The 27234-nt window shown below is 30.9% G+C and overlaps 2 protein-coding genes across 3 annotated transcripts in view; one reads left to right on the top strand and one right to left on the bottom strand.

Moving 5' to 3' along the window:
- Positions 1-117: 117 nt before the first annotated feature.
- Positions 118-5856, top strand: LOC130441858 (zinc finger matrin-type protein 5). The gene is made up of 3 exons (XM_056775676.1): positions 118-273; positions 2275-2409; positions 3130-5856. Exons 1-3 carry the CDS (start codon positions 147-149, stop codon positions 3363-3365), a joined length of 498 nt encoding a protein of 165 aa, XP_056631654.1. The 5' UTR covers positions 118-146; the 3' UTR covers positions 3366-5856.
- Positions 5857-5863: 7 nt separating this feature from the next.
- The window catches only part of LOC130441857 (uncharacterized), a 112164-nt gene continuing 90793 nt past the window's right edge, over positions 5864-27234 (bottom strand). For both annotated transcript variants that reach the window (XM_056775674.1, XM_056775675.1), the window contains exons 4-5: positions 14146-14258; positions 5864-10849 (exon numbers count right to left, since the gene is read on the bottom strand). In XM_056775674.1, coding sequence (XP_056631652.1) covers positions 10727-10849; positions 14146-14258 — 236 coding nt within the window. In that variant the 3' untranslated portion in view covers positions 5864-10726. The remainder of the gene's footprint in view (positions 10850-14145; positions 14259-27234) is intronic.

Genomic DNA, 27234 nt, shown 5'->3' with positions numbered 1-27234 from the left:
TCTGAACAATATTAAGAAATTTTTGTCTTCTTGTCTTTGAGATAAGAACAAAATTTGTTAGCTACTCACCATACTAGGAATAAGACCACACCAGTAAAAAAGAAGAAGTAAAAATTACTTACATTGAAAATAAATAAAGAAATAAAATGGGGCGAAGGTATTATTGTGATTATTGTGAAAAAAGCTTTATTGATGATTTGGAAGCTAGAAAAAAACATCTTCAGAGTTCCAATCATATTAAATTACGAAATATGCATTATGAGTCATGTAGAGGTAAATTGAAAATAAAGTATTATTTTCTGTTAGTTATTTCGCTTTAATTGTCAAAGGAAATTTTTAATAACATATAGATCATTTCCACATTATCCAAAATAGGGAAACATTTCAATATCAATTAAAAATTTTGTGATTAGGTATCTGGAGATCTGGAGAAATGTACACTTCAAAGCGAAGTCTGAAGGTACTGCATAAAAAACAATTTTATATACAGTTGTATTACAACTTGAAATTTCAGTTACTGCAATAATTATTAATTGAATGCATTAAACATTTGCATTATTTGTTTCATAACTGAAATCTTAACCTAGACAGTTTAAGCTATGACCGGCCTAGACGTATTGGTTGTATGAACATATAAAACAATATCAATAACACAATATCGAATTGTAATAAAATTTTTACTATACTTAATCCATTTTAAAACATTTTGCACTTTTGCTTAAGATCATTCATCATAAAAAATGCTTATATATATATATATATATATATATATATATATATATATATATATATATATATACTACATTTCTTCAACAACCATTTGAGTATAAATCAATTTTTTCCCTCTTTCTAATTTCTTGGATTTGTAGGTTGTTTGGATAAAATGTTTGAATTGTCCTAAAAATTATATAGGAATGACTACGCAATATTTAGAAAACAGAATAAATGGTAACAAATACACCAAATATGCATCGACTGCTCTACATAAACAAGAAAGAAATGAACATCATGAATTTGAATTTAAAAAAACAAAAAACTTAGCTCATGACACTAATTATCAAAAATTATTAATTAAAGAAATGATACACATAAAACAAGATTAATGTTCTGTAAATGTTAGACAAGATATAGAAAACCTCAGCCAAATTTACCATAATTTCATCAATTAGTTTATTTCAATCTACTTGGTATAATCAAATATTAATTATTCTTTTGAAAATGCTCCCAAGGAAGGAGTGAAACGTTAAGTTATATATAAAAATGTGATATTTTTATATATATTTTCATATATAAATATGAGGTAAAAAATAAATTTATTTTATATTTTAATATATACTGTTATATATATATATATATATATATATATATATATATATATATATATATATATATATATATATATATATATATATATATATATATAAATCATTAACATACACAACTTATAAAATATCACTTTTTGAGCAGTTTCTAAACAAAAATGTCTTTGAAGATCTTCGTATTGAACTGACTTGATATGAAAAACGTGAGTAAGGCTTATTCAAGAGAATATCTTGAAGGGCAGTACTGTGATTACTCACATAGAGAACTGAAATTGATTTGATTAATTGATTATGTCTATGTTTCAGAATAGATATCCTTTAAAATACACAAATGAATAAATTCAGATGTCTATATAATAATAGAGGAGATATTAGGGTTGGCTGGGGTAATTGTAAAGAAGGTGTAAATATAAACAGATAATGTTAGCTTCAATATTATTTTTCTTCTATTTCTTAGATTTTCAGTGACCTATCTTTAAGAAATGTTTAAGAATTTGTTACTGTTTTATAAGTTTTCACTATAAGGAGAACTTTTTGGAATAATATATTTTTTTAAGTAAAATTTTGTGTTTTTTATTGGGGTAAATGTAAACACATAAGAACTATCCTGATATATACTTCAAATGCTAAAAAATATCCTTGTTCACATTTACCCCGTATTCTGAGGGGTAATTGAAAACACCAGGGGTAAACTGGTATTTTCTTAAAAACAAATGTAAATCCTGCATTTGTACATAGCTCAGTAGTGAGTAAAATCATAATTTAAATAGGTTTTGGGGCTCGTAAACTATAAAATTTGTAAACTAAGATATTACATCTTTGTGATTTCCAAACAAGACAAAATCATTTACCCCAGCTAACCCTAATATTTTTTTCATAAATAGTCGTGTCGTAAACTACATGTGTAATCAGTCTGTAAAAACTAAACTGTAAATAATTCCTATTTTTATAGATCCAGAGACTGCATTAAAGGAAGAACTTTTAAAAATACCTTGTAGAAGATTCTTTCAAGGAGGTTGTCCATTTGAGGGAATTTGTAGGTACACCCATTATTCTCCCGAAGAACTATGTGAACTTAGACAACAGGGTAAGAATATGAGAAACAACAAAGTATGATTATTTTCTTCAAATCTTTCTCAAATAGTTTTCTCTTATCTGTTGATGTGTAATCAAATTATTTTCAACTGCCCCTGGCAATATCTGGAACTGAAGTTTTATTGTTAGTGGTAGATTAGTAGATTCAGTTATTTTATTGAGTACTTATCTCTTACAAACACAGTTTCTTGAGGTCTTTAAATAACATTTTAAATTTGCGAGAAAGAACTTGATTATTTTGAATTAAAAAATTCCAACAGACATTTACACACACAAACATATATATATATATATATATATATATATATATATATATATATATATATATATATATATATATATATATATATATATAATTTATATATATGTATATATTTGAATTGTAACGTAGCGTTTGCCAGCTTTATTTTGTTATATATTTATACATATTTCTTATATTGTATTTGACCATAATTTCAGTTCTAGACGATGAATACATAAGTATTCAAAAGCTCCGAAAGTATATTAAAATTAGTCCTCTATGAACAAAAGAACTAGGTTAAATTCACGGGTTGAACCTCGTATCTCCCACGACAAAGTTATCAAAACAAAATTACTATTTTTTAGACTTAAGTACAGAGCTGTTTGAAAATGTCCAATAAAGACACTCACGTTTATTCACTGAAATCATAGTATTGACCTACATAGCTACAAAGATACCCTTCTGTTTTAGTTGAGCACATCCAAGAAATGAGGAGGAAGCAAAAGGAAGAACATCACCAAGTACCTTCATCGGACTCTTGGATTGACCAATATAAAGAAAAACACATGAAAGAAGATAGTGATGCTATTCATATATTTTGGAAATATCCTGAAAATTTTGAAAATAGAATAGATCTACCCCCTTCATTAATAAAATTCAAGACTGAGCATTTTTATGATGATAACTTTGAGGAATGGGGTAACTGAAAAATAAAGTGAAATTGTATAGATTAAATTTACAATACTTCTGTATCTTCAGTATAGTAAACAACATTATTGATTCTGTAATATATTTTTTTGATAATAGCATACTTTCTTTTCTCCGTGTAGAGACAACATATAAAGTTAGTACATAAATTAGAAAATATATAATGAGGTAAATAATTCTCTAGAAAACTAAAAAATTGAGTACCTATTCTTTTTTCATTTGCTTTCTATGAAAATAGATTAAACCTCGATACAACAATAACAATTTAAGTTTCTAAACTTCAATTTAAAAAATAGTTCTTTAAACAAAATTCTATTATATTGATGAAACTGAAGACCTCAAATATTCATGAACTCTAGATAAATACATTTCAATATGGATTTTGTTTTAATTTTGGTCTATTATGATGACTTTGGCTCTATGTCGACATCCAATTTCTGTTTCTGCATTCCATTCTTAATGTTAAAATTTGAGAGTAATGGCTGAATTTCATATACAGGGTGTTTATATATTCGCTCTACTACAGAGATATCTCAATAAATGATTCATTCTGATATAGGAATACGAATCCTTACGAGGCCTAGTTGCTGAGATATAGGAGGTTCAAAATTTTAAATCAAAATCAAAAATTTGCTATAAATCAAGAACGGCTTTAATTTTTTTTTCAAATTTGGTGACCAATATGTTCCTTAATAAAGTAATATTTTGACATAAACAAACTTCGGAAAGATTTAACCAGTGGTGCGCTGTCAGGGTTAGTTATCACTTTTTTCACGCCTTTGGAGCAAACTCTTTTTTTAATTTTGTTTTGAATGTATGTGTTAATAATAATACAAAATTTCTCCAAATATAACAATAGTTATTTATTATAGGAGAGAATAAAGTACTAGGTTTTAGCTTAAGTTTGTATTATATATAAAAATACACAATTTTTTTCTGTGACGTAAAAAACGATTATTTAATATTGAAAAATTGTATTATTACAATATTCAAGTCAGAAAATTATCGATGTGAAATTTGAAATTAGTAGGTTGTACTTATAGGAACAATTAGACCTGCGTTGCTAAGGGAACTTTGGAAGTAATCAAATAGCTGTCAATTTAATTTTGTTATTTGATTTTGAAATTATGAACTTAGTGGCTGATTACTTTATAAAAGTAAAAAATGTCTGATTCCATGTTTTCTTTGACTCTACCGGAATTAGTTGAAGAATCACAAAAATTATTGCCAACTAAATCGAGGAAAATTAAAAAAACTGCCACATCAAATTTCATAGAATGGAAGATGAAAAAAATATGCAGTTTTTTTCTAGGAGACGGCGTTATTGGCTTATTTTTTGAAATTTGCTCAACAACAAAAGCCATCAACAGTGTGGTCTGAATTATTCAATGATTAAAAGTATGTTATGATCCAATCATAATGTAGACATTATAAAATATTTCAAAATAATTACATTTTTTGACAAAATGGAAAAAGTTACAAACCCAAGAAAGCTGCGATTTCTACGAGTACACAAATTAGTGATTTTTTAAAAAATGCTCCACGAAGTTTATTGGATGATCAAGGTTGTTGTATTTGGAGCTTGTCGAATTTTGTGAAATCAGCCTGATAATATTAGATGATATTGAAGATTTGGAAACATTATTAATTGTGAAACTTGAGGAAACAGAGACTGATGTAAACAGGAAATTTGTAGTTACTGAAAAATATATTAAATGTACATAGCCCTTCGTCGCCGCCTGTCATCACAATGAAAAATGAGTCAATCAGGTTGTAATTAAAAACCACTTCTATAAGGTACCTTAAAGATTGGCTATTTTTTTTTAACTTGGTAGCACACCGGATTTGCGACAAGTACATCAACGAGAGTTGTGATGGTAGGAAGAAATGAAATTTCAACACAAGAAAATTCGACTGATGTACCGAATAGTTTAAATAACGTGTCATTGTACATGAAAAAGTACTCATTTTTTCTGGGGAAACATGTAATGTCAAAAAAGTGACATTTTGTTACCTGTCAACAGATAAAAATTGTCAAACTTTTTGCCTGCCACAGAAAACAAATTTTTTTTGATATTCGAGTGTGCTAATAGTCTTGATTTATAACACTCGTAAGGTCGGGATTATTGAAACAACTTAAGGATCTTTTCACATCACATATATTTTAGTAATGTAATAAATTTTCGATCTACTAGCTTACAAGACTTTGATATCGCTTCACTTACGTTTTATAAAATACTTTAAGTACTCCAAATTAATTACCCAAATAATAAATGTATAAATTAATTGCACCTTTGATAAACTCAATGTAATAATGTTAGGAAATATATTATATTTGCTTCTTGTTACATTTATAGTTTGATGAACTCAAACTATTACACATCGGTCTGCTATAGCTTAATCCTAAAAAAGAGGAAATAGGACAAATTCCAGCTGTTCCTGTATATTTGATAATACTATGTTGTAATCTATAAAGGATTTAAAATCAAACATAAGCTTTGTAGTTTCACTTCATTTTATTAAGTACCTCAAATTAAACTTATTATTACAGTAAATATAAAGTACATAAAATTTTTGGGAAATCAATCACAAGTATATGATCTTAAGATGTATTTGATCCTGTATATAAATATTGGTTAATTTATTGTTCACACTCAATATAATAAACTTCTCATAATAATTTTAAGCAGGTATACATACAGTACTAATTTCGTATATGGTTCAACTAGTGCGACGACTCTTGTTTAATCATCTTAGACCAGTATCAAACATTTAATTTTCGTACATTATAATTTTCTGATGACCTATACGAAATACTCAATATTGTGTCAATTAAATATTATATCATAGAATTTGGATTGATGAAAGATTATAAAGCTTTTACTGTTTTTTTTGTTATTATGGTGTCTTCATTTTATTTATATGCAATATTTTTGGAATGATTAATTTTTTTAACCGTCTGCCTGAAATCGCCTGCCAATAATATCATTAAGCCGCCAAAGATGTTGTTATTTCGCCGAAGATCCTTCAGTGTGAAGTTAAGGGCTTCAAGTGATTTCTTATGTGCCATTGTGCACTCATCCCAAACAATGAGCTTGAATTGCATCAACAATTTTCCCATTGCACTGGATCGGGAAATATTGCATGTTGGAGTATCAATTGTGTTTAAATTGAGTAGCAACTTAAGCGCAGAATGTGCAGTACGACCGCCATCTAGAAGAGTCGCCGCAATTCCAAATGATGCTAACGCCAAAGCTAAGTCACATATTGATCGACTTAAAATATTGGTTTGTAGTACATGCTATGTATCAGAGATGGCGCTGTATTTGAAAAAAGATTTTCCCGCTTTTCTGTTGAAATTTTTCCTGAATTTTCTTTGCTAAAAACCTCACGGAGCCCGAGACCTTTCCAACGAATGCAAAACCGTGGAAATCGGTTCGTGCGTTTTGGAGTTATAGCGTCAGGAAGAAAAATCCGACTTTTTCCTGAATTTTCTTTGCTATAAACCTTATGGAGCCCGAGACCTTTCCAATGAATGCAAAACAGTGGAAATCGGTTCGTGCGTTCTGGAGTTATAGCGTCAGGAAGGAAAACCCGACTTTTTCCTGAATTTTCTTTGCTATAAATCTCACGGAGCCCGAGACCTTTCCAACGAATGCATAACCGTGGAAATCGGTTCGTGCGTTCTGGAGTTATAGCGTCAGGAAGAAAAACCCGACTTTTTCCTGAATTTTCTTTGTTATAAACCTTATGGAGCCCGAGACCTTTCCAATGAATGCAAAACAGTGGAAATCGGTTCGTGCGTTTTGGAGTTATAGCGTCAGGAAGAAAAACCCGACTTATTTTTATATAGTAGATGGTAAAATTCTGAAATATCGCCAAGATGAAGCAATAACATAGTATTGGAGGAGGAAAAAGAGATAGACCCAAAGTGAGATGTAGACGAGTTGATGAACGATATGAAAAAACTAAAGAGACGTACACAAAGATGTGCAATATGCCTTTGGTGTCTTCAGTACATACATACAAATACTTTAAAAAGTACTGTTTGTATACATCTTAAGCAAAGACATTACATAAAAATGTGAAAGGAACATTACTTTTTATTTGTTTCCACAATCACTATATTATAAGACATATTTCAACTGAATACACTGTTTACACCACCAATACTCACTATTACACTGTCTGACGCGCGTTTCGATAACCAAATTATCGTCTTCAGAGACTGAAGGTAATCAGTTTACCTTGGTTATCGAAATGCGCGTCAGACAGTGTAATTGTGAGTGTTGGTGTAGTGGTGGTGTAAACAGTGTATTCTCCGTTTATAGCTTCTTCCTTTTTGGTAGAAATTATTTGACCACGGCAACAAATCTAAATTCACTATATCTTAGCGTCTTCAATGTAATATCTTTGGACTTATGTTGGGTGAATTGTAATCTGCTCAACATCATTTGTAGCTTTTAGTGTTAAAATATCACAAACGAAATCATAAGTAGCTTTATAAATTGTTCCACGCAAGCAAAATATACTAATAACTCATGTTGTAGGAGCTACTAAGTGTATATTTTAATGAACTGCATTTACAATCTTACAGATCAAATATATGTTTATATTAAAAACCCTAAATCGGAAGGTTGGTGTTAATAAGCCGTGGAATATTTTTATGTAGATTTTGATTCTCGACTCATGAAAATGAAGATATTTTTTGCCCCGCATCAAGATGAATCCATGAGTTTTGGTGTAAATCTTTTCATAAACCTACCAAACTTTATATAAAACCACTCTAATAAATTTTACAGCTTCAGTATACCTGTCCGGTTGAATTTTTTGTTAAAATTCAAAAAGAATTTGTTCGATTTTTCACTGCCCGAAGATATTTCTTAGGATATATAGTCTGTGAATTCTACATTACAAAAATCAAGGATTCAATTATTGATTAAATCCTTAATTATACATCATATTTTGTCCTTCATTATCTCTAACAAAGATTATTAATTATTTGACAAGAATAATTCAAATAAAAACTTCAAGGCATAATTTCTAAATAACTTCTGAATTAGGAATATTACTTCAGATGTACCTACAGGGTTATAATGAGCTGAGTAAATGTAGATCGAAAACTACTGATAGTTCTAATAAGGCAATAAAAAACCGGTGATAAAAATAATGTTGGAATCCACATATACATTTCTGCTCAAGTATGGTATGCAATATTTGTTTGATTGACAGAGAGCTTCAGTCAGCTTTGCATCTCAGATCTAAATTCGAATCAGTTATTTTTGTTTCATTATCACAAAATAGAAACTGATTTATTTATATTGCTCTGCAATAATCCGCTTTTATATGCAATGTTTTCATTATCGCACTTTTTTAAATTATTCTGTGGATATTTTAGATCCAACCTCATATCTGAAGTTTGCTTTATTATAAATTTTTTACGCTGCCTATTAAAAAGACATAAGGAATAAGTCGGTAATCAAAACCTATGACATTATATTTTATTAGAATCCTATCATGTGCATTTTTAATAAGTACCAGATGTTTTACAAGAAGTATTAACTGTTGTACTTAAACTGGATACTTCCAATAAATTTTTTACTGTTCTATAGAACATTCAGTCTAAACTAGGAAATCAAAAATCTAATGTCCAAAATGTCAGTTGGCAATATTTTTGCGTTGCATATGAAAGTTTGATAATGTATCCTTCACTTGTTGAAATTGGCCACTGTAGAGAACAAAGTGACTTTAACTAGACACGAATTTTCTTTATTCTTCTATCCACAAATTTTGGGTGTTTTCATTGGTAGAACTGAAAATATTTAGGTAGGGGGTATTTTAAAATGATATGGAAAAATATTAAGACTAAAATGCGTATTTGATGAAAGCTGTACTGGACATGGAATGAAGGAGCTAAAGAAGTATTGGTAACAGAGTAGCCCTTAGAACTAGATTGTATATAAAGCAATCATTAGATGATAAATAAAGCATAATAAAGTGATTATGTTTCAAAATTATTAAAGAATTAACGTTATTTTAAATGAAATAACAAAAGTAACTCAAAGAGGATTTCCAGATCATTCCAAGGCTACAATTATTCGAAGGGATGACGTATAAATTATCTTCATTTCACATGTCACTAGTATTGGAATGCCATTGAAACAAATTTAATTTAATTATTTGGAATTAATATTCTTAAAACACAATTTGCATGTGAAAACGTCCTATATATCTACATTTCTTTATGTTTTAGATATATATTAACTTTCTGTTAATAATTTATTAGCTCATTTTATTGAGTTTTATTACTTAAATAATTATTTATAACATCTGGTAACTATCAATTGGCAATTAAAAAGCTATTGAATGAAAAGGCTTGTTCGCAATTAGATTATTCCAATAAAGCATTTTTGATAAGCTACATAAAGTAAAAGTTTTCAAATATTCGTTACTGCTTAAATTTCTCACTCAGTGAGTTAAATCAAATTTCAATTTCGCTAAAAACTAAATTCAGTAGAGGCTGCTTGACATGGAGCAATGAATGATGCAATATATTTTAGCGGACAGATTTCTGGAAGATCTTGTAGTTTGTATCAGTTTTGTTGCGTCAACTTTCTTATCCCTATGAACTTCATCATCACTGATAACGTTGCTAATTTTTATGCCTCTTAACAACATCATAATATTACATCCACATTTAAATCAATAGCAAGATCAACCTAACCGTTTACAATGTAATTTCAATGAAGGTTTAATGTTCAAAATTCATATAATTTGGCCTGAGCAACATCAATATAAGTTTAGAATTATCATAAGCATTTAAAAACTTTTACCTTGTTAGTCTAATTTTCAAATTCGTTAAATCTAAGTTGGTATAGAATTAAGAAAGGATCACAAGTTTGCTTTCAACATCAATTTGTGAGATTTGGATATACATATGTATACAGGTAAAATCTTATTAAACTCTTTCTCTTTGTTTTTTCACATGCTTTGAATTAAGAGTATTCTTATGGCATATGCAATAATATTCTGGTAGAAATTAAATATAAAACGATACCTACTGTAAGGATTCCCTTTCAGTTGTTTTTTTTTTAAATCTTCATAAATTATATTGTCAAAATCGAATGAATAAGCAACGCAGTTTTATTTCGAAACGATCGTAAAAGCATAGAAAACTTGGTTATCTACTTCTAATAAGATTATAATCACAACGAAGATAATATCTAATATCTCTGTAGTTCTGATATGAACGAAAATGTCTCGATGAATCGCTAATTGCAGACAAATTACATCAAATCGCGACCGTTCTGACAATACCCAGATAAAAGATAATGTCTCCTAAAAATGTACTTTCCACTGTTCAATTAGTGGATTTTTGATCATCTTTACGAGTCATGTGGCCTCTGAAAGAAGCTTGTATTTTGACAGCAGCTTTGTTCAAATCTGGATCTGAAAGATCGATGTCCAATTCCTCTTCTGGATTCTAAAAAATAAAAAATCTTTATTGTTTTAAATTCAAAAAAAAATTATAATTTACTCCATAAATCTTTTACAAAAATGAGGTAACACCGGTATTACTGCATTTCGTTCGCAATACATCTCGATTTGGGTTTATGTATCACCAACTCAATATATTTCTACTAGTATGTCTCATGTTGTGGGCAGTAATATGTTTTCACACCTTATGGTTTGACTATTGATACTATAAAATGCTTTCTCTATATCGTATTTGTACTGTTTATGGACAATTCAATAAAATTTTGTTTCATGTTGAAAGTGCCAAAATATTGAAATCTGAACATGACTATGACCACGCTCTAAATAGGTCCATGATTCGAAGCCGAACGTCATGATTATTGTTTCCTTAGATATGAGCTTAGTGCGTCAAAAACCACACTGTCGAAATTCTGTAATTGAACAGAGGGTAATGGGAGCGGTGCGATTAGAGACAAAACTTTAGCTCGGGCGCCTTTTTCATGCCATAATGTCGGTTTTTTGGTTCGCGCTTGGAAAAAATACGAAATTTCATCTACCAGGTATGTGTGAACTCATACGTTTGTTAGAACTAAACGTGATTTATTTCATAGCTAATGTTATCAATTTTGAGTATATGTGCGTATAATCCTAGATTTCATTTTATTTAATTTGAAAATGGTGGTAGTCGGGTGAAAGCTTATTAGGCTCTGATTACCCTTTGTAGCTCCAATTGCCCCGTATGCTTTTTAGGGGGACACACCACCACGAAAGTGCCTTAGACATACTGGAAAAGCCTACAGCACTTTGAAAAAGAGATTCAGATTAGCTAAACCCAACAATACTAGCTATAAATTTCCACCAAAACTAGACCTTCTGTGTTCACTGAGGAACAGAAGCAATTCTGGATGATCATCTACATAAAACTAGTTTTGTAAGGTATGTTACGCCATGGCTGAAAAGTTTAGGATTACAGATCGATTTAATGAAACCAAGAAGTTTGCGGGCACAGACTTTCTAACTGGCTTTTTTCAAGGACATCCTGATCTAAGTATTAGAAACCCAGAAACGACAAGCATTAATAGAATAATTGTATTCAATAAAGCCGAAGTGGATCGATTCTTTGAAAATTTGGAAAATGTCATAACAAAATACCACTTTCGGCCGTCTTATATTTACAAGTTGGATGAGACTGGTGTAACGTCGGTCCAGGAAACAGAAAAAATTATAGCCCATAGAGTACAAAACCATATAGGAACAATCACATCATGGGAAAGAGGTAAAAACGTCATGGTTATTTGAGTTATGAGTGCGTCAGGGTCTTTCATTTCAGCATTTTATATTTTCCCTCGACAGCTTCACTCACCGCAGCTAGAAAGAAAGGCTCACTAGGAGCTGCTTACACATGTTCTCATAATGATTGGACAAATAATAGCTATAGATTAAATAGATACGACATTTCATTAAGTACTCAAGAACCATTGATGAACAACGTATTCTACTGTTTATGGATAACCACAACAATCATTGTACTTTGGAAGCTTGAGAAGTGGTTAAAGCTTATCATGTTGTAATGCTTTTCTTTTCTAGAAGGAAAATAGAAAAAAGGCAACCAACAAAAAAGAACAAGTAAAAAGAGTAAACTGACACGTCTAAAGAAGACTTTGATAATCATTGGGACGATGAGTCAGATTGTCCCTTTTTCCGAAAAATCTATTTGCTATGACTCAGAAAAAAATAACAAAATGTACCTCCGTTGCAGGGGTAGCGGTAAATGGGCACTTAAAGGATTCTGGTTCTGACAGCCCGGTTGATTATATTTGCGTTTTTGGCTTGGATCCTTAAAGTTAATGACTATACGGTTACGTTTATTTTAAAATTGTAAACTGACATAGATATTTGAAGGGTGGCTTAATAATTAAGTAGATCTAATTACAATATGGAATTTTATAGGCACTCATTTCCCACAAAGTCGGATAATGACAGTTTATCTGTGACCAAATGCTTAATAATGTAAAGTTAACGTTGTAATTGAATTGATAGTCAAATGGGTGAGGATTTAGTAATTAATAAGAAGCTTCTTAAGTATCCATAAATTTGCCTTTTATTGAAATTTCTCCTTAGTAGGCTCCAATTCCCCCTTCTTCCTTAAGAGACATTTAACAATAACATAAAAGTTACGATTTCTTAACATACAACTGCTTTCTAAAAATAAATATATCTACTTAAATTCATTTAATTAAGAGCCATTGAAGATTTTAATCTTTGCGAGATAAATTTTGAATCAAAAGAAAATGTGGCAACACATCATATAATTTTCAAATAATCGGACTTAACCTAGTCACTTGATTAACAACTTTCATGAATTGCGGAGAAATTCGTCAAACAATATAATAGAGTACCTTAACATTTTTATTTTCAACACAAGTAATCATTTAGCGTACTTCAATATTTGTTCAAAGAGTTTGCAAGAGTTTTCAACCCGAATATGTTCCGAGTTTTCCACTAAAACAGTTCGCAAATTTCTTCTGTCTAAGCCAAATAATCTTGAAGTAGTGAAAAAGCACGACATCGTTATAAATGAACATTGGGAGAGGAATGATGATGATGATGTTGAAGGAATTAAAGAAGAGAACTAACTACGTTTGTTTTTCTTTAGGTAGGGATGAATAAAAAAATAAGTTCTCAACGTTTTACCGCTCTTTCCAGAAGTCACTGATGGTGTCACAAAGAATATAGTCAAAGTGCAGCTAATTGATGAAATAATTAATTGACTGACGATATCTTTGAAAGGATGGTATAAGATACACAAATCAGTATCCATAAAACAGTAATTTTCTCCTCAGACGACATGATACTTATAAATATTATTGTATTGAAGATTTCCATTAGTATGTTGTATCTAATAGGATCCATTAGAATGAAATTCCAAAGCCCCATTGACCATAGAATAAAAAATTAAGGATACGCCTATTTGTAATATTTGTAATGTTGTCATTTTCATGGTTATCTTTTAGCTTGTTTTTTCTCGTAAAATATATGTGGTGTAAATATATGGCGTTATTCAAATGTTACATATCAAGAAGGGAAATTTTGGAAGAAATTATTTTTTGCTCAGTTTCATTTTTATTATTTGCGTTGGAAAAATTTTGAAGGTAAAGTTCACAAAACTAATCCAGTAACATATGCCAAAAATCATGATAGATTGCTTCATATAGAAAAGATATGAAATAATTTGTTTTCACGTATTTAAATTCTTTATAATCAGAAAAAAATATTAAGACTATAACGTTCAAATAAACTTACCGGTGTTTTAACTTGAGAAGTACTAGATTCACTTTTCTGATGTTCTTCCTTGCCCTTTCTAGTCATGTGACCTCTAAAAGAAGCCTGTATTTTTGTAGCGGCATTACATAATTCTGAAACAGAGATAATACGTGAGATAACGTGATTAAAGTATATGTTACCAAGTTCTCGTATACACGACTTCAGAAAAGAAACTTTTTTAACAACATCGGATCTCTGTTATTGTTCCATCAAAATTTCACAAAACTCAATTCGTCTATCAAAATCATCTTCCAGAAGCACTTGTACTAAACTTACTTTGTAGGGAGGGATGCCACTTTTCCTTCTTTAGCTTTCTAAGAACTGTTGAATGGTCCATGTCATTATCTAATGCTACTTGCCGTGAACTGGTATGGGGATTATCTTGAAAGGCTAACAGAACATCTAGTTGTTTGTTTTCTGATATTGGTTTTCTACTAACTTTAGGGAGGTCTTTGACATGACCCATTTCTTTAAATTTCCTCTCAATTTTGCTTATAGTGGATTGTGAAATTGGTTCTCGGCTGGGGCATTTATTATCAAATAACGTACATACTTCTTCCTGCGTCCGTGCTTTATCTCCACTATCAATCATTATTAGAATTTCAATTCTTTGCGTTTCCGTCAGCTTCATGTTGATAGATACAAAGACTTTTTGAATTCGTCTGATACAATAATACTATCAATCATTTGACAGAAAGTTGTCAAGTTATGTCCAAGTGTTAATGTTAATATTGATAAGGTAACGAGATTTTTAAAAAAGGTAAAAAGAGGGTAGATAAAACATTTCATTACCAGTGACGGCCTTTACAAAATTTATTTTTGTGTGTCAATAAATACATCATACCAATACTTAATACATTTTATTAAATAATCTTTTGAAATTTCATAGATAATATTTGTGACAATACGCAAATCAAATACTGTACATATTGATATGGCTGAATAGGTATTTAAAAGACCTTTCAAATAATATATTACAACACCCACATTTCCATTTAAAAATTTTGGCGATGACGCTCATATAGATGAAGTCAAAAAGAAAAAGGGTTTCCGAATTTTTCTTTATAGCCGCCGGCTTACGAAATAACGAAATTTTTTTCCTTTTCATTTTTTTCACTGTATATATATATATATATATATATATATATATATATATATATATATATATATATATATATATATATATATAGTAGACTAACTTAAATATATTTTTCCACTTTCCGATCGGTCATCATCTTCAATGGAAAATGAACCTCTTTTGAAGGTTGCAGTCCAATTTTTCACGGTCGCATACGAAGAACATTGATCACTAAGGGTATTAAGTATATCTTCGTAAATCTGCTTACCTCTTCCTCTTAACTCTTTTTAATACAGGTACTTGATGATGGCTCGATAGTCCAATTTTTCGATTTTCACAATTTCGGTGGACATCTTTCTTCTTTTAATATACCGCGTAACTCTGATTTACTTTTTTGACGTTAAACTTTACACTGACACTTCTACTAAGTTATTGTTCGTTGCTATGGCAACGCAACATTTTGTTTATGCATGGAACTGGTCCAGGCTAACTAGATATCAATGCATCCTCGTATCTTGTCGATTCGAAACCTTTATTTGAATATGTTATTTAATTTGGGGAGAGAATTTATCGTATGGACGGGATGAGTATTGAATGTTTGACAGTTACGGAACCCATTAATATTTTGGTTTTATTTTATTTCTGTTTAGCTGTACTCAACGATTATGATAAGAAAATTGTAAAGAGGTTTATCAGTCGTCATAGGTTTAAGAAATCTCTATGTGAAACCACTTTTTTCTAAGCCCAAAATGAAAAACAAGAAAAAATTGTTCTGGCACCTTTCAATCCTCTTTATTGAGAAAGATTGGAAGGAATATTCAACAGAGTGGGTTTTAAATTCGATTATAAATCCATTATATCCATTATAAATACATGAAAACAATTGTTGGGCAATCCTAGGCTGAAATACAAAATTTGGAATAGAGTGGTATATATGAAGTTAGCTGTGGTGATTACGACGGAAAGTATATTGGGCAGACTAAGAGAACCTTTATTGTCTGGTTTAACAGCAAAGAGCAAATAGCTCATTTGAAATATGGACGGACGGAAAAATCAGGTATTGCCTATAACGCTACCAGTCACAATCATGAAGTATATGTTAATAATTCAAAATTAATGAAAAATGTATTTAAAAATAAATTGTTTATAACGATTTCAATTCATTTGAAAGCATTGAAATTATTATATGTAAGAGTAGCTTAAATAGGGACAAAGGGCCAATTCCTTAGAGCCCATTCTATAGTTTAGTAGTCAAGGAATGAATGTGAAGATTTCCGCCAAGGAGTTTTTCCCGCTGGAATTAATTTTCGCGGTAGAATGTTTATTGGATATAACAGGTAAGTCAAGTCATTGGATTTTAGTTTACCTTCAGTCTTTGACAATGAAACTCCCGTCAGATAGTGTAATTGTGAGTGTTGGTGTGACTAGTGTATTCAGTAAAAACCATGAAAATCGAACCAGTCATTCTCGAGTTATGCGCCGACTTTATTTTACTGAGATATTTTTTCTGTCTTTATAGAATATAGACCTTTACTTAGTTATATAATATATTCTGGTTATTCAATAATTGTTACAAAGCAGTTATTCGTGATTCACCTACACAGATTTTAGACTAAAGTTTGATAACATTGAGCTGTCAAAAAAAGTATAAGAATCGAAATCTATTTAGATCAGTTCTAGTTTCATTTATTGCATCGCATAATCTCAAATGCTATTAAAATTCACAGTATGATACAGATTATACCAAAACAAGTACATTTTATAAGAAATATTAACTATAAATCACAACATTGTTCAACTCCCTGTTCGTCATTTACTTTTTGAAAAATACTCTAGAATTCGAAATAGAAAAAGCTTCAGTATGAGGAGTGTGGAATGCTTATTATGCGACAACATAATAAAAAAATGAAGACTTTAAGTATATTTTGAGTGATTCACAATAATCTTTCGCATTCATTTATAAATAATTTTTTTAAAAAAGGACTGAATTCCTACAAGTAAAATTCTATTGTGGTCGATTTTTCATATTAGAAATGAACTATAGCAAATCTAAGAACGTAAAATGGTCACTTTCAGCAGTAAATTCACTGAGTAACTTTCAATGCTAATCAACAGAAGATACCGATGATTATCATATCTTAGCTGTACGTGATGATGTTATCATGAGCAGTTTTTTGTGTTGACATTTATCAACAATTGAATTATCGTTCAATTACGATGAAAATTTCTGTAAGTACGTGCATGAAGTCCATTTATTATAAACAAGTTTCTTAAATTTTCCGGTTAAATAAGGATTATTAAAGTTGGCTAGAATTCAATATTGAACGAAGATAATAGTTTCCGATATTAAAACCTTCATAAAACATAATTTCAACACCGAGACATGTGTATAGATGTATAGCATAATCTGTAAAACCGTTTAGAATTGATTTATTACGTTCTATTTTTTCAATATTGTTTAATTATTTCAACATTCTTGTTCTACACATTGAAGACATTTAGTAGAGATGAGAACAGCAACAATATATTCTTTCCGATAATTAGAATCCCTATCTAATCAATTTTATTTTAACACAAAATATATTTCTGATCTATCATCCACTCTAAAATTTAATCGAAAATTTATTCAATTCAAAACATACTCGCATTTTCAAACATCACTAAAAGTTGTGTCAATATTTTTAGTGTTTCGGATTTGAATTCCAGAGGGTTTCAGCATGTTTTATGAATATACCTTTGGGATGTCCGTCGCCGTCGGAGGTCGTATTGATTACCAGTGCTGGGCGGGAACGGTAGAGGCTCACCTGGAAATCTCTGGAATTCCAACGGTCCCGTTTTCTTTGAAGTTATAAAAATAGCACTTTATAAAATGGTTTGTTCAAATAGGTTAATGGAAATTCTTTAATTTCCGCTAGTGCATTTTGTGGAAACTCCAAAGGATGTACTGCTCCTAGATGCAAATCGAATTGATTCAATTATCTAAAATTTTATAACGAATTAAAGTGAATTTTCATAAATTAAAATTGAACAAATAATTGAATTATGCAAATTATCTTGACTTTTATCAATTATTTAATCTCATAATGAATACTCTTTGGAAAGATTTTACACTACAACACACATTGTTATCAGTACATTTATAATTTTATCGTAATTTTGGTTAATGAAATAGCTGTATAAATTTCCAAAGCTTCAATGGATAATTTTTTTGGCCTTTCGATTTGGTTTTTACTGATAATACACTTGTAATGAAGTTATTATTTTGCTAAAACTTAAAAGCAACGATATTACGGATTTTAATTGTAAATTATTTTTCAAGGTAAAAATGTAAATCTTTCTCGAGTATAATCAGAAAAATAGCCCGGCCGTAGTTAAAGCGACCCCGCCTTTCGCTCCATCAGAGAAAGGGAAGGGCTGACAGCAATAAAAGAGATGGCACCAAATCTAGAAGGGCAGCCGTCCGGCTCTCCCCATCGTAGAAAGAAGCCAACCAAAGAATACCTTTGTAAGTACAAATATTTTGTCAAGTTCCGACCGGGATCCGCGCAGGACCAGCGGATTGTTAGGAGGAAAATACCGGTAGCAGCCTTAATATTTGGAAGAGAAAAGGCAGTTCTCAAAAAACTAGCAGCTTTTCACCATGCAATCTACAGCGAAGACAAGACCCGGAGCAGAGTAAGTGACCCAAGTTTTACTTCCTACAAGTCCGTTCAAGAGTTTCTGCGTTAGTCCTTCCGAATTTAAGTGGAAGAAACTTAGGTGAGTCGATATAACTCATTGAATTGTGAGAGTTAGGTCTGCAAGAATCGACGAAGACTGCTCAGGTTAAAATTCGAGATGAGTTTGAGTTTATCATATTTATGGGATTGCTGTTCTCAACCGCCGGGCTTCCGTTTTCGTGGGTTAAGGAAACTGCCACCGAGGTCACTCAGTATTCACATCGGTCGTGGTCTGTGGTGGTCGTGATAGGGTCTCCTGCCAACCGATCATACCGGGTGTAAGAAAACTGCTACTGGAGGCGCTGAGTACTCACACTCCAGTAGTAGTGAAACTGCTATTGAGGGCGCTGAATATTCACATCTCGGCCAACCGAGTACGAAAAAACACTCGAAAACGAAAAGTTGTTATCGGATTTGATAAACGCGCATGCGGTAATTTCCTAAAGCGAGATTTGAGTCCCGCAGCCGTTACAGTAGAGCTTTGACCGACCGAGAGCTAAGATTTTGTACGTCGCCTAACTCTGTTTGTTACACACATCCGCATTCGCTTTGTGGCACCGCTTAGCAGCCGTTTGTGTATCACTTGAGGGTTACAAGTTAGTAACTGTAAAGTTTACGTTTTTCATATGGTTGTTTTTTTTCATGAATAGTTTATTTTAAATTTAGTCTTACATAAAGGAGTTTGTGTTCAATCGTTGTTCCGCTTTCTTATATGACGTACCTCAAAAGCTTCGTAAGTAACATCAGCAGCAAATACATAAGGGAGCAAGTAAAATGTGTTCAACTGGCTTCAGTGTATTGTCATTTGTCATACTGACACCTTCAGTAATTCATTTTCTGCACTGACGCTGTCCGGAAAAAGTGGAGCATACCACATTAAAACACTGGCGTTCTAGGTAATCCGATACCTTAACTTTCGCGTTAAATCTTTACGTAGCGTTATACGCTCGACTATTACGTAGACTCTGTCATTCACGAATTCATAAAAATTACTAACAAACATCGCTGTATATTATATTAGGGCAACGTTACCTCAAATTGCAGCATTCAAGCTATGAGAAATAGACTATGTATTCAATGCTCATATTTTAATGTGTGGGCCAATTCTCAAATACATTTTATGAATTTTATTTTATTTTGTTTGACTCTATTTTTATTTCCAATATTTATATTTAGTAATGATAATTTCTATTTTATTGAATAATAAATATAACAAACTAACTACTGAAATGAAGCCCACATTTTGTTGTTTTAGAAGGCCAACAGTTTCTTATGATTCGAAATATCAGTTTTTTCTTCAATTTGTAGCATCGTTCGAATCATTGTCCACAAAGTGCACGGTTTCTTTTGCCTGGTTTGTTCTCCAAAATATGCTAAAAGTACACTTTCGGAACTAGTATTCTTCGCCTTTTTTTCTGCGCACCACTTTCTATTTAATAGATTTTAGATAGCGATGCTTACTTTTTTTTGGCACCAACCCGTGTTCTGCTGCGTCAGCAGCCTGTCGTATCTCTGGAAGGGTACAATACATCAATTTTTCATCGGAGGACATTTTTCTCAATTTATTATTCGCGAACTTAATATCTATCTCGACTTTATCAAACAATTATTTATATTGGTAACCGTTGTTTATCACATAGCAACAGTAACAATATAGGTACCTGCTTCATTATTCTAAGAAAAATGCCTGGAAATTTTAGGTATGTTCAGAACAAACCAAAGATTTATTAATTTTTATCGAAATATGATGGGTGTAAATAAAATAGTAAATAAACCTCGGTAGGAAGTTTCATATCCAATATCTCGACAGTAGAAAATTCTTCTCGGCGTGTAATATACTATTGTTATTATTATTATTATTATATAACGCTAGGTATGTAACAATTATTTTATTCTCTTGTGTTACTATTACTTTAATATGAATATCATCTCACACCGGAATAAAGGGAATGAACTTGCGGATCAAGGGACAAATGAACCTCTACCGTGATTTAATACAAATTCACAACTAGGATAAGACGTTCCTTACTCAACCGATGTGTGAATCACTGGGAAAGTTGCAGCATTAAGCTATATAAAATTCAACGGTCCATAGACTTCAAAGACCTACATCCCAAGGGTCGTACAGATAGAGTTATATGTAGACTACGGCATATACGACTAATTCACGGATATTTAATGACCGCCTATGACCTTCCGAAATATTAGCACTGCAAAATACTACTACAGCTAAGTACACACTTTACAACCTATTCAAAATACTGCAATAATCTTCATAAACTGTAAGTCAATAATTTTATCATAACTTTATCATTTATCAATGACCTCAGTTGTCGAGATACATTAATTTAAATAAAAAAAGACTTACTTTGATGATTCCAATTTAGCTTGGTATCTTTATCTTACTCAGATAAAAGAGTTTTATGTAGTTTCATTTTTTTGAAGGAATTTATGGATATAATGAAATATGTAGTTTGGTTTTGACTGTTGATAGTGGTGGTATTCATTTTTCTGATCTCAATTTAGTTTTCGATTTTTGTATTCAATTTAATTTTTTTTTTGTTTTTATTATTATTAACTATTGTGAGCGCTGGCTTATTGGCGACTGTTCAGTAAACAAATGATTAAAAAAGTCTTAGAACAGAAGTCTATCGATGGAATTTTCAAGTCCAGTGTCAAAGGACAAGCGGTGTAGTTGTGATGTATCATACTTTAAAATGAAATAAAGTTAACCGAAAACGGATGACAATGCAATCAAAGATGTTATTTGAAGAATGGTGTATGACTTTTATAAAGCCATTTTATTGCCAGCATTGGACATGATTAAGAGTAAACTGCGTGCGTAACTTGACAACAGAATAATTATAATGGAATCATCTATTCGATAAGAATATTTAACGAACAAACCTTAACATGGCTGAGGGTTGCGGATTCTAAAAATTCTGTCTAAATACTCTTTGTTCAAAGAGGGAACGAATAACTATTTTTTCTGCTGGTAGTGAATATGGTTTTGTAACAAATGCATTGCTTTTCTTCCAAAAATTTCGCCAAATTTATTTTTATGGAGAACACATCTTATCATTGCTGAAAATAAAACAAAATTCCCAATATTTGTTTTGAAAGAGTTGGGATATTCACAATTATGAAAATTAAGAACAAATTATAACAAGTTGTTGGTAGCATTTGCATGGATATACCTTATTAATATTAATCCCGTGTGTCCTTTTATTCCATGGAAATGGTATGGAGTACATTAAAAACAAAACTGTTCCTGTTCCAACGAGTCTTGCTTTTCAGATTGATACTTTGTTAAGTTATTTTAATATCCCACTTATTCATAATATTATATGTAGAAAATGTTTACTGAATGTGTGCGAGGTAAATTCAAAAGAATGAAGTGATAATCTACATCTGATTTATTTATTGGATGTAAAACATCAAACAGTTCATATTAAATATGTTCTCAGTAATGTAAATATCACATTATTCAACCAATAATTCATACCATAACACTTTATTATTATGTTTTGATCTTTGCCATCCTTCAATCATCTAATTTAGTTACTTCCCTATATACATGAACATATTCAAATTGCCTCTCTAAATTCAAATCAGTATTCAAAATACTCGACAAGTTTTAATTTAGGTGACCCTATTTTATTCATTCCAAATGTAAAGTCTGGCTCTTTCCATGCTTACTCTATAATTTTTCAAACATCAAAGTTTTTGCTTGTACACTTTCCTTAATTCTAGAATATAGCGTTAATAATGCACCATTTCTATGAAATCAAGTTCCACTAGCACAGAAGCTCACCAACTTTTTTTCCTTATAAACCACTGTCAAGTACACTCTTGTTCTAGATTCCCATGGATCCGTGGGGGTACACCTGGACTACTTTGAGAATCACTGCACTAGCAGAATTATATTGCTGTACTTCTAAATTGTGTTGCAAAGTGCAATTGCAGAGTATTTATTTGCATTACTCCTCAAAAGTCAACAGCAGAATGAATGCACTCCTAAAGTTCTATACAATCAGCAATGGAAACATGGAATAATGCTAATGTTTATTTTTAAATAACACCTCCAAAGTGAGGAAGATTTATAATTATGAACTATAAGCAAACAAGAAATTCAATATACACATAAAAATAATTCAGTGATAAGAATATCAATACAAAGCTAGATTACTCAGTCCAAGCTGAATGTTTATTATAAATTGTTCCATCATCACATCACATATCTATTCAATTGAGAGAACCAGTGCCGGATTAAGCTAGGGGCTTGGGGGGGCTATAGCACCGGGCCCCAGGTCCAAGAGGGCCCCATCATCTGTATTCTTTGATGTGTTGATACCACAAATCTAACGTATTGATATTATTTTGTGAATTTTTCCGGGTTTTCGAATTCCTTAAGGGGGCACCGTCATTATTTTAGCCCCGGGCCTTATAAATCTTAATCCGGCCCTGGAGAGAACTGATATGTTACGAATAACGTGGGTCAAGTATCTAGCTAGGAAGTTGATTAAGGAGCTAAAGCTGCATATTTTTCCAAATCAGAAGATCGTTGTGTGGCATGGCGTGACGTGATTTATTCAGGGAATGAGACTAAGACACACTTGGGAAATAGACTGAGGGCTAAATTGGAACATAAGTAACAACTCGTACTGCTAAATACACTACAACCATGTAACGGTTCGCACACATTATAATAAAATTTAGATTAGCGTATCTGACGAATGCGAGGGTAATAGATATAATGTTTAGCTGTTGTAATAATTATTGATTTTGCTAAGTCATTTAAAGCATTTGAATGGTCAGATATATGTCACTTCTGGACTTCTGGAGAAGGAGAGTTTAATCCTATTATAAGTATTGTGTCGTTATATTTATGTAGGTACACTTTTTCTAGGCAGTACTATGAAAGGATAAGCTGATGATGATGCCTTCGCTGCGCAGTGCTCATTTCTTTATTGCTTGGCATAATGATAAAAGATTTATTTTTCGACTGCTTATTTTGTACTGATAATTTTTAAAGCTTTTCGAAATACATGCACTTTTGACGAAAGGTAACATTAAAAAGAGGGAAGGAAGCGTTTCTAGGATAGGAGATTAGAAAAAGAGACATATCGATGATGATATGAAAGATTGGGTGCCTACTCAGCAGTAACAATTTGTTTATAAGTGTTGCTATGCAATCGATTAAGATAGATACTCATGTGAATTATCTAGATGTTTCCGTCGAAATAGATAAGTTTGAAACTGAACCGAAAATTGATTTACCGAATTGAAAACCATTCCTCAAGAGACTAGTAACGAGCTTTTGGAAACGTGCTAGAATTCAGGTAAAGTGACACATAGAACTACAAAGCCAGTAAGATGATAATCTGTTTATTGTGTGACTGGAAGCTTTGCTCTAGCGGTTGATGCAGCAAATTTCGGAATTTGAGAACTCTTTCTTAAACTAAAAATCGAAGCTTTCGGGAGGTGTTCCCATCATCTGGTAAACTACAATATAAGTACAGAAGTAAATAAAAATAATATTAAAGCTAACTTACGTTCAATTTGAGAAGGTAAATCAACATTGATATTATATATTTGAGATATGATATATACATGGTTTAAATTTCTATTCTTCTCCAATTATATTGTAGTTTCCCTGATGATGGGAAGAACATTTCTCGAAAGCTTGGATTTATATATATATATATATATATATATATATATATATATATATATAAATATATATATATATATATATATATATATATATATATATATACATATATATATATATATATATATATAGATATACTATCAACAATTAACAAGATTACAAGGACAAATTTAAAAGAAACGTCAGGAGTTTGTCAATGTAGTTCAATTGTATTACTCACTGCAACGCCAAGCCACATACTCGTACATCTTTGATTGACTTGGTTGGGAAGTTTTAATGCATCCACCGCATAGCGCAGATATTGCACTCTGACTAATTTCTTAGATCTTTGCAAAACTTTCTCCATGAGAAAAAAATGGACACTAGTTAAAAAGTGAAAATCATGTCAACTTTGCCTTTAATCCGATGTTCCATACCTATGGAATTATGAAAATACCTCGAATAATAATGGAACACTTTTTTCTTGAATAACATTAATTTTTAGTAAATAATTTTTTTCTTTTCTCAATCAATTAATTGGGAAATACTTTAAAAACGACCTCTATAATGTATATATAAAAAGAATAACATTATACTTTATGCTGATATTTCCTCACATACCATGAATTTCCTTCTGAATTTTCCTTTTTTTCAATTTAGCATCTACCATTTCGTCACACAATTTTATTACTGAAAACTAATCTCTTAAAACTCCTTTCATCATGAGGTTTGAATTCAAAAGGTAACAATCATATTATACGACCTAAATTCAGTCTGCATTTCACGAAGGCACAACCATCAATTTTCGTTCCACAATGTGTGAATTGATATTAATCATTCGTTTGAAAGGAAAATCTGGAGCTAACTTAACTCAATGATGTTCTTTATATCATGTTCGAATATTTTCAAATTTCTAATTTGATTGAATACGGGGAACTGTAGCTTTTATTTTTTGGCAACTCCCTAAATGAATAAGCTCTGCTGTTTATTCGTCTATATAAGAGTTTGAACGTATTATAGTTAATGAGATTTTCATTAGAACTGCTAGCATAAATAATTCACCACCTAATCAGTTCACTTCCTTGAATTCTTATCTATTGGCAGTGATATCTTCATCCATCAGTCTCATTCGAAGAATAGAATAGAAACGCCAATTTTTATCTTTATTTCAAAAAATTATTGAAAAAACTAATTTTAAAACAGAAGAGACCTAAAATCAAGAACATTTAGAAGAATAAACGTATATAAAAGGTAAAAGAAATTAGCGTCACTATTAGTAAAAAGTATTTGAATATTACTTCTTTTGTTTATTGGTATTTTAGATTTTAGTTTAGTAAAATATTTGAATAATGGATTATGTCCATTATGACTTATACTAATACCATGTTTATTGAAATAATGCGATAATTGTTGAGAAATTCTTTGTACATATGGTAAGGAGAAATGTTTTATGTTTTGTTGTTTCCTTTTTATTTTGTTATTTAATTGATTTGAATATCTGCTAATACTTTTATTGAATATGCTGTTTATCATTTTTTCCGGATAATTATTCTCTTTTAATGCATTTTTTGCTTTTTGAATAGTTGAGCATCTAAATTCAGGATCTGACAGTGGGATAGATCTATCAGACAAACTGATCGCTGATCTTTTTTGTGACATAGGATGACACGAATTGAAATTCAAATATCTAGAGGACCAAATTGGTTCCATGTACCATTCTATTCTTATTTTATTGTTAATTTTATATAATTTACTGTATTATTTTGGTTGATTCTGAATTTATGTATTTATGTTTCCAAATTGATTTTTTGGTACGGCAAGTTTGTTTAGGACAGTTTCCTCGAGATCTTCCATTACTAATTGTGCTGTAACACTTGAAATGGAAGCTCCCATAGCACAACCATCAATTTGTTTGTATATTTCATTTTCATATTTGAAGTATCTTGTTGTAAGTGTGAGTTCTATAGGAATTTTTATATTTTCAATTTTTTCTTTAAAATCCCATGTGTTTCTGAAGTAGTATTTCTTTTGATAAAAATTTTTTTTCAAATAATTAGAAAATGGGGTGAGAGGAGTTTGAATACTTGAAACAATCGGTCGAAGAGGAATGTCAAATTTTGGCAAACCATATATTTTAGTGGGTAAGGCATTTTGGAATTTCTAAAGATCGAATTTCATCATTATTTTGTTTTTGATAAGAATTCGAAGGGTGTTGTTTAATTTTTTTTGTAAGTTGTCTCATCGTTTAATATTTTTATCATTTTATTATTATTATTAAATTCTGAATTTTTCTTGTTAAAATACATTGCTATTTTGATTCTATTTTTATTTGGATATAGTTGATCTATAGATCAATATAAATAAGCAAATTGTCAGTGTCAAATCATATTTTGATAAAGTCGAAACGTCAAATTTTTATCTGTCTTTAAAATCAGACTACGTAGGCTACTACAGGTCTTCACCCTACTTCCTAGATATCGTTTTCAGCTGGCGTGACAGCATGAAGGTTGGCTCCTACATCAGAATTAAGATGGACGCTAACTTACAGATGAAATCAGAATTGTACTGATTAGTGATGACAAATAGAGAGAGTCAACTCTGTATCAAATTGGTAATAT

Source organism: Diorhabda sublineata, chromosome 3, assembly GCF_026230105.1.
Source record: "Diorhabda sublineata isolate icDioSubl1.1 chromosome 3, icDioSubl1.1, whole genome shotgun sequence".
Lineage (NCBI taxonomy): Eukaryota > Metazoa > Arthropoda > Insecta > Coleoptera > Chrysomelidae > Diorhabda > Diorhabda sublineata.
The sequence above is the reverse complement of the archived record's forward strand: the minus strand, read 5'-3'. Positions and strand labels throughout refer to the sequence as shown.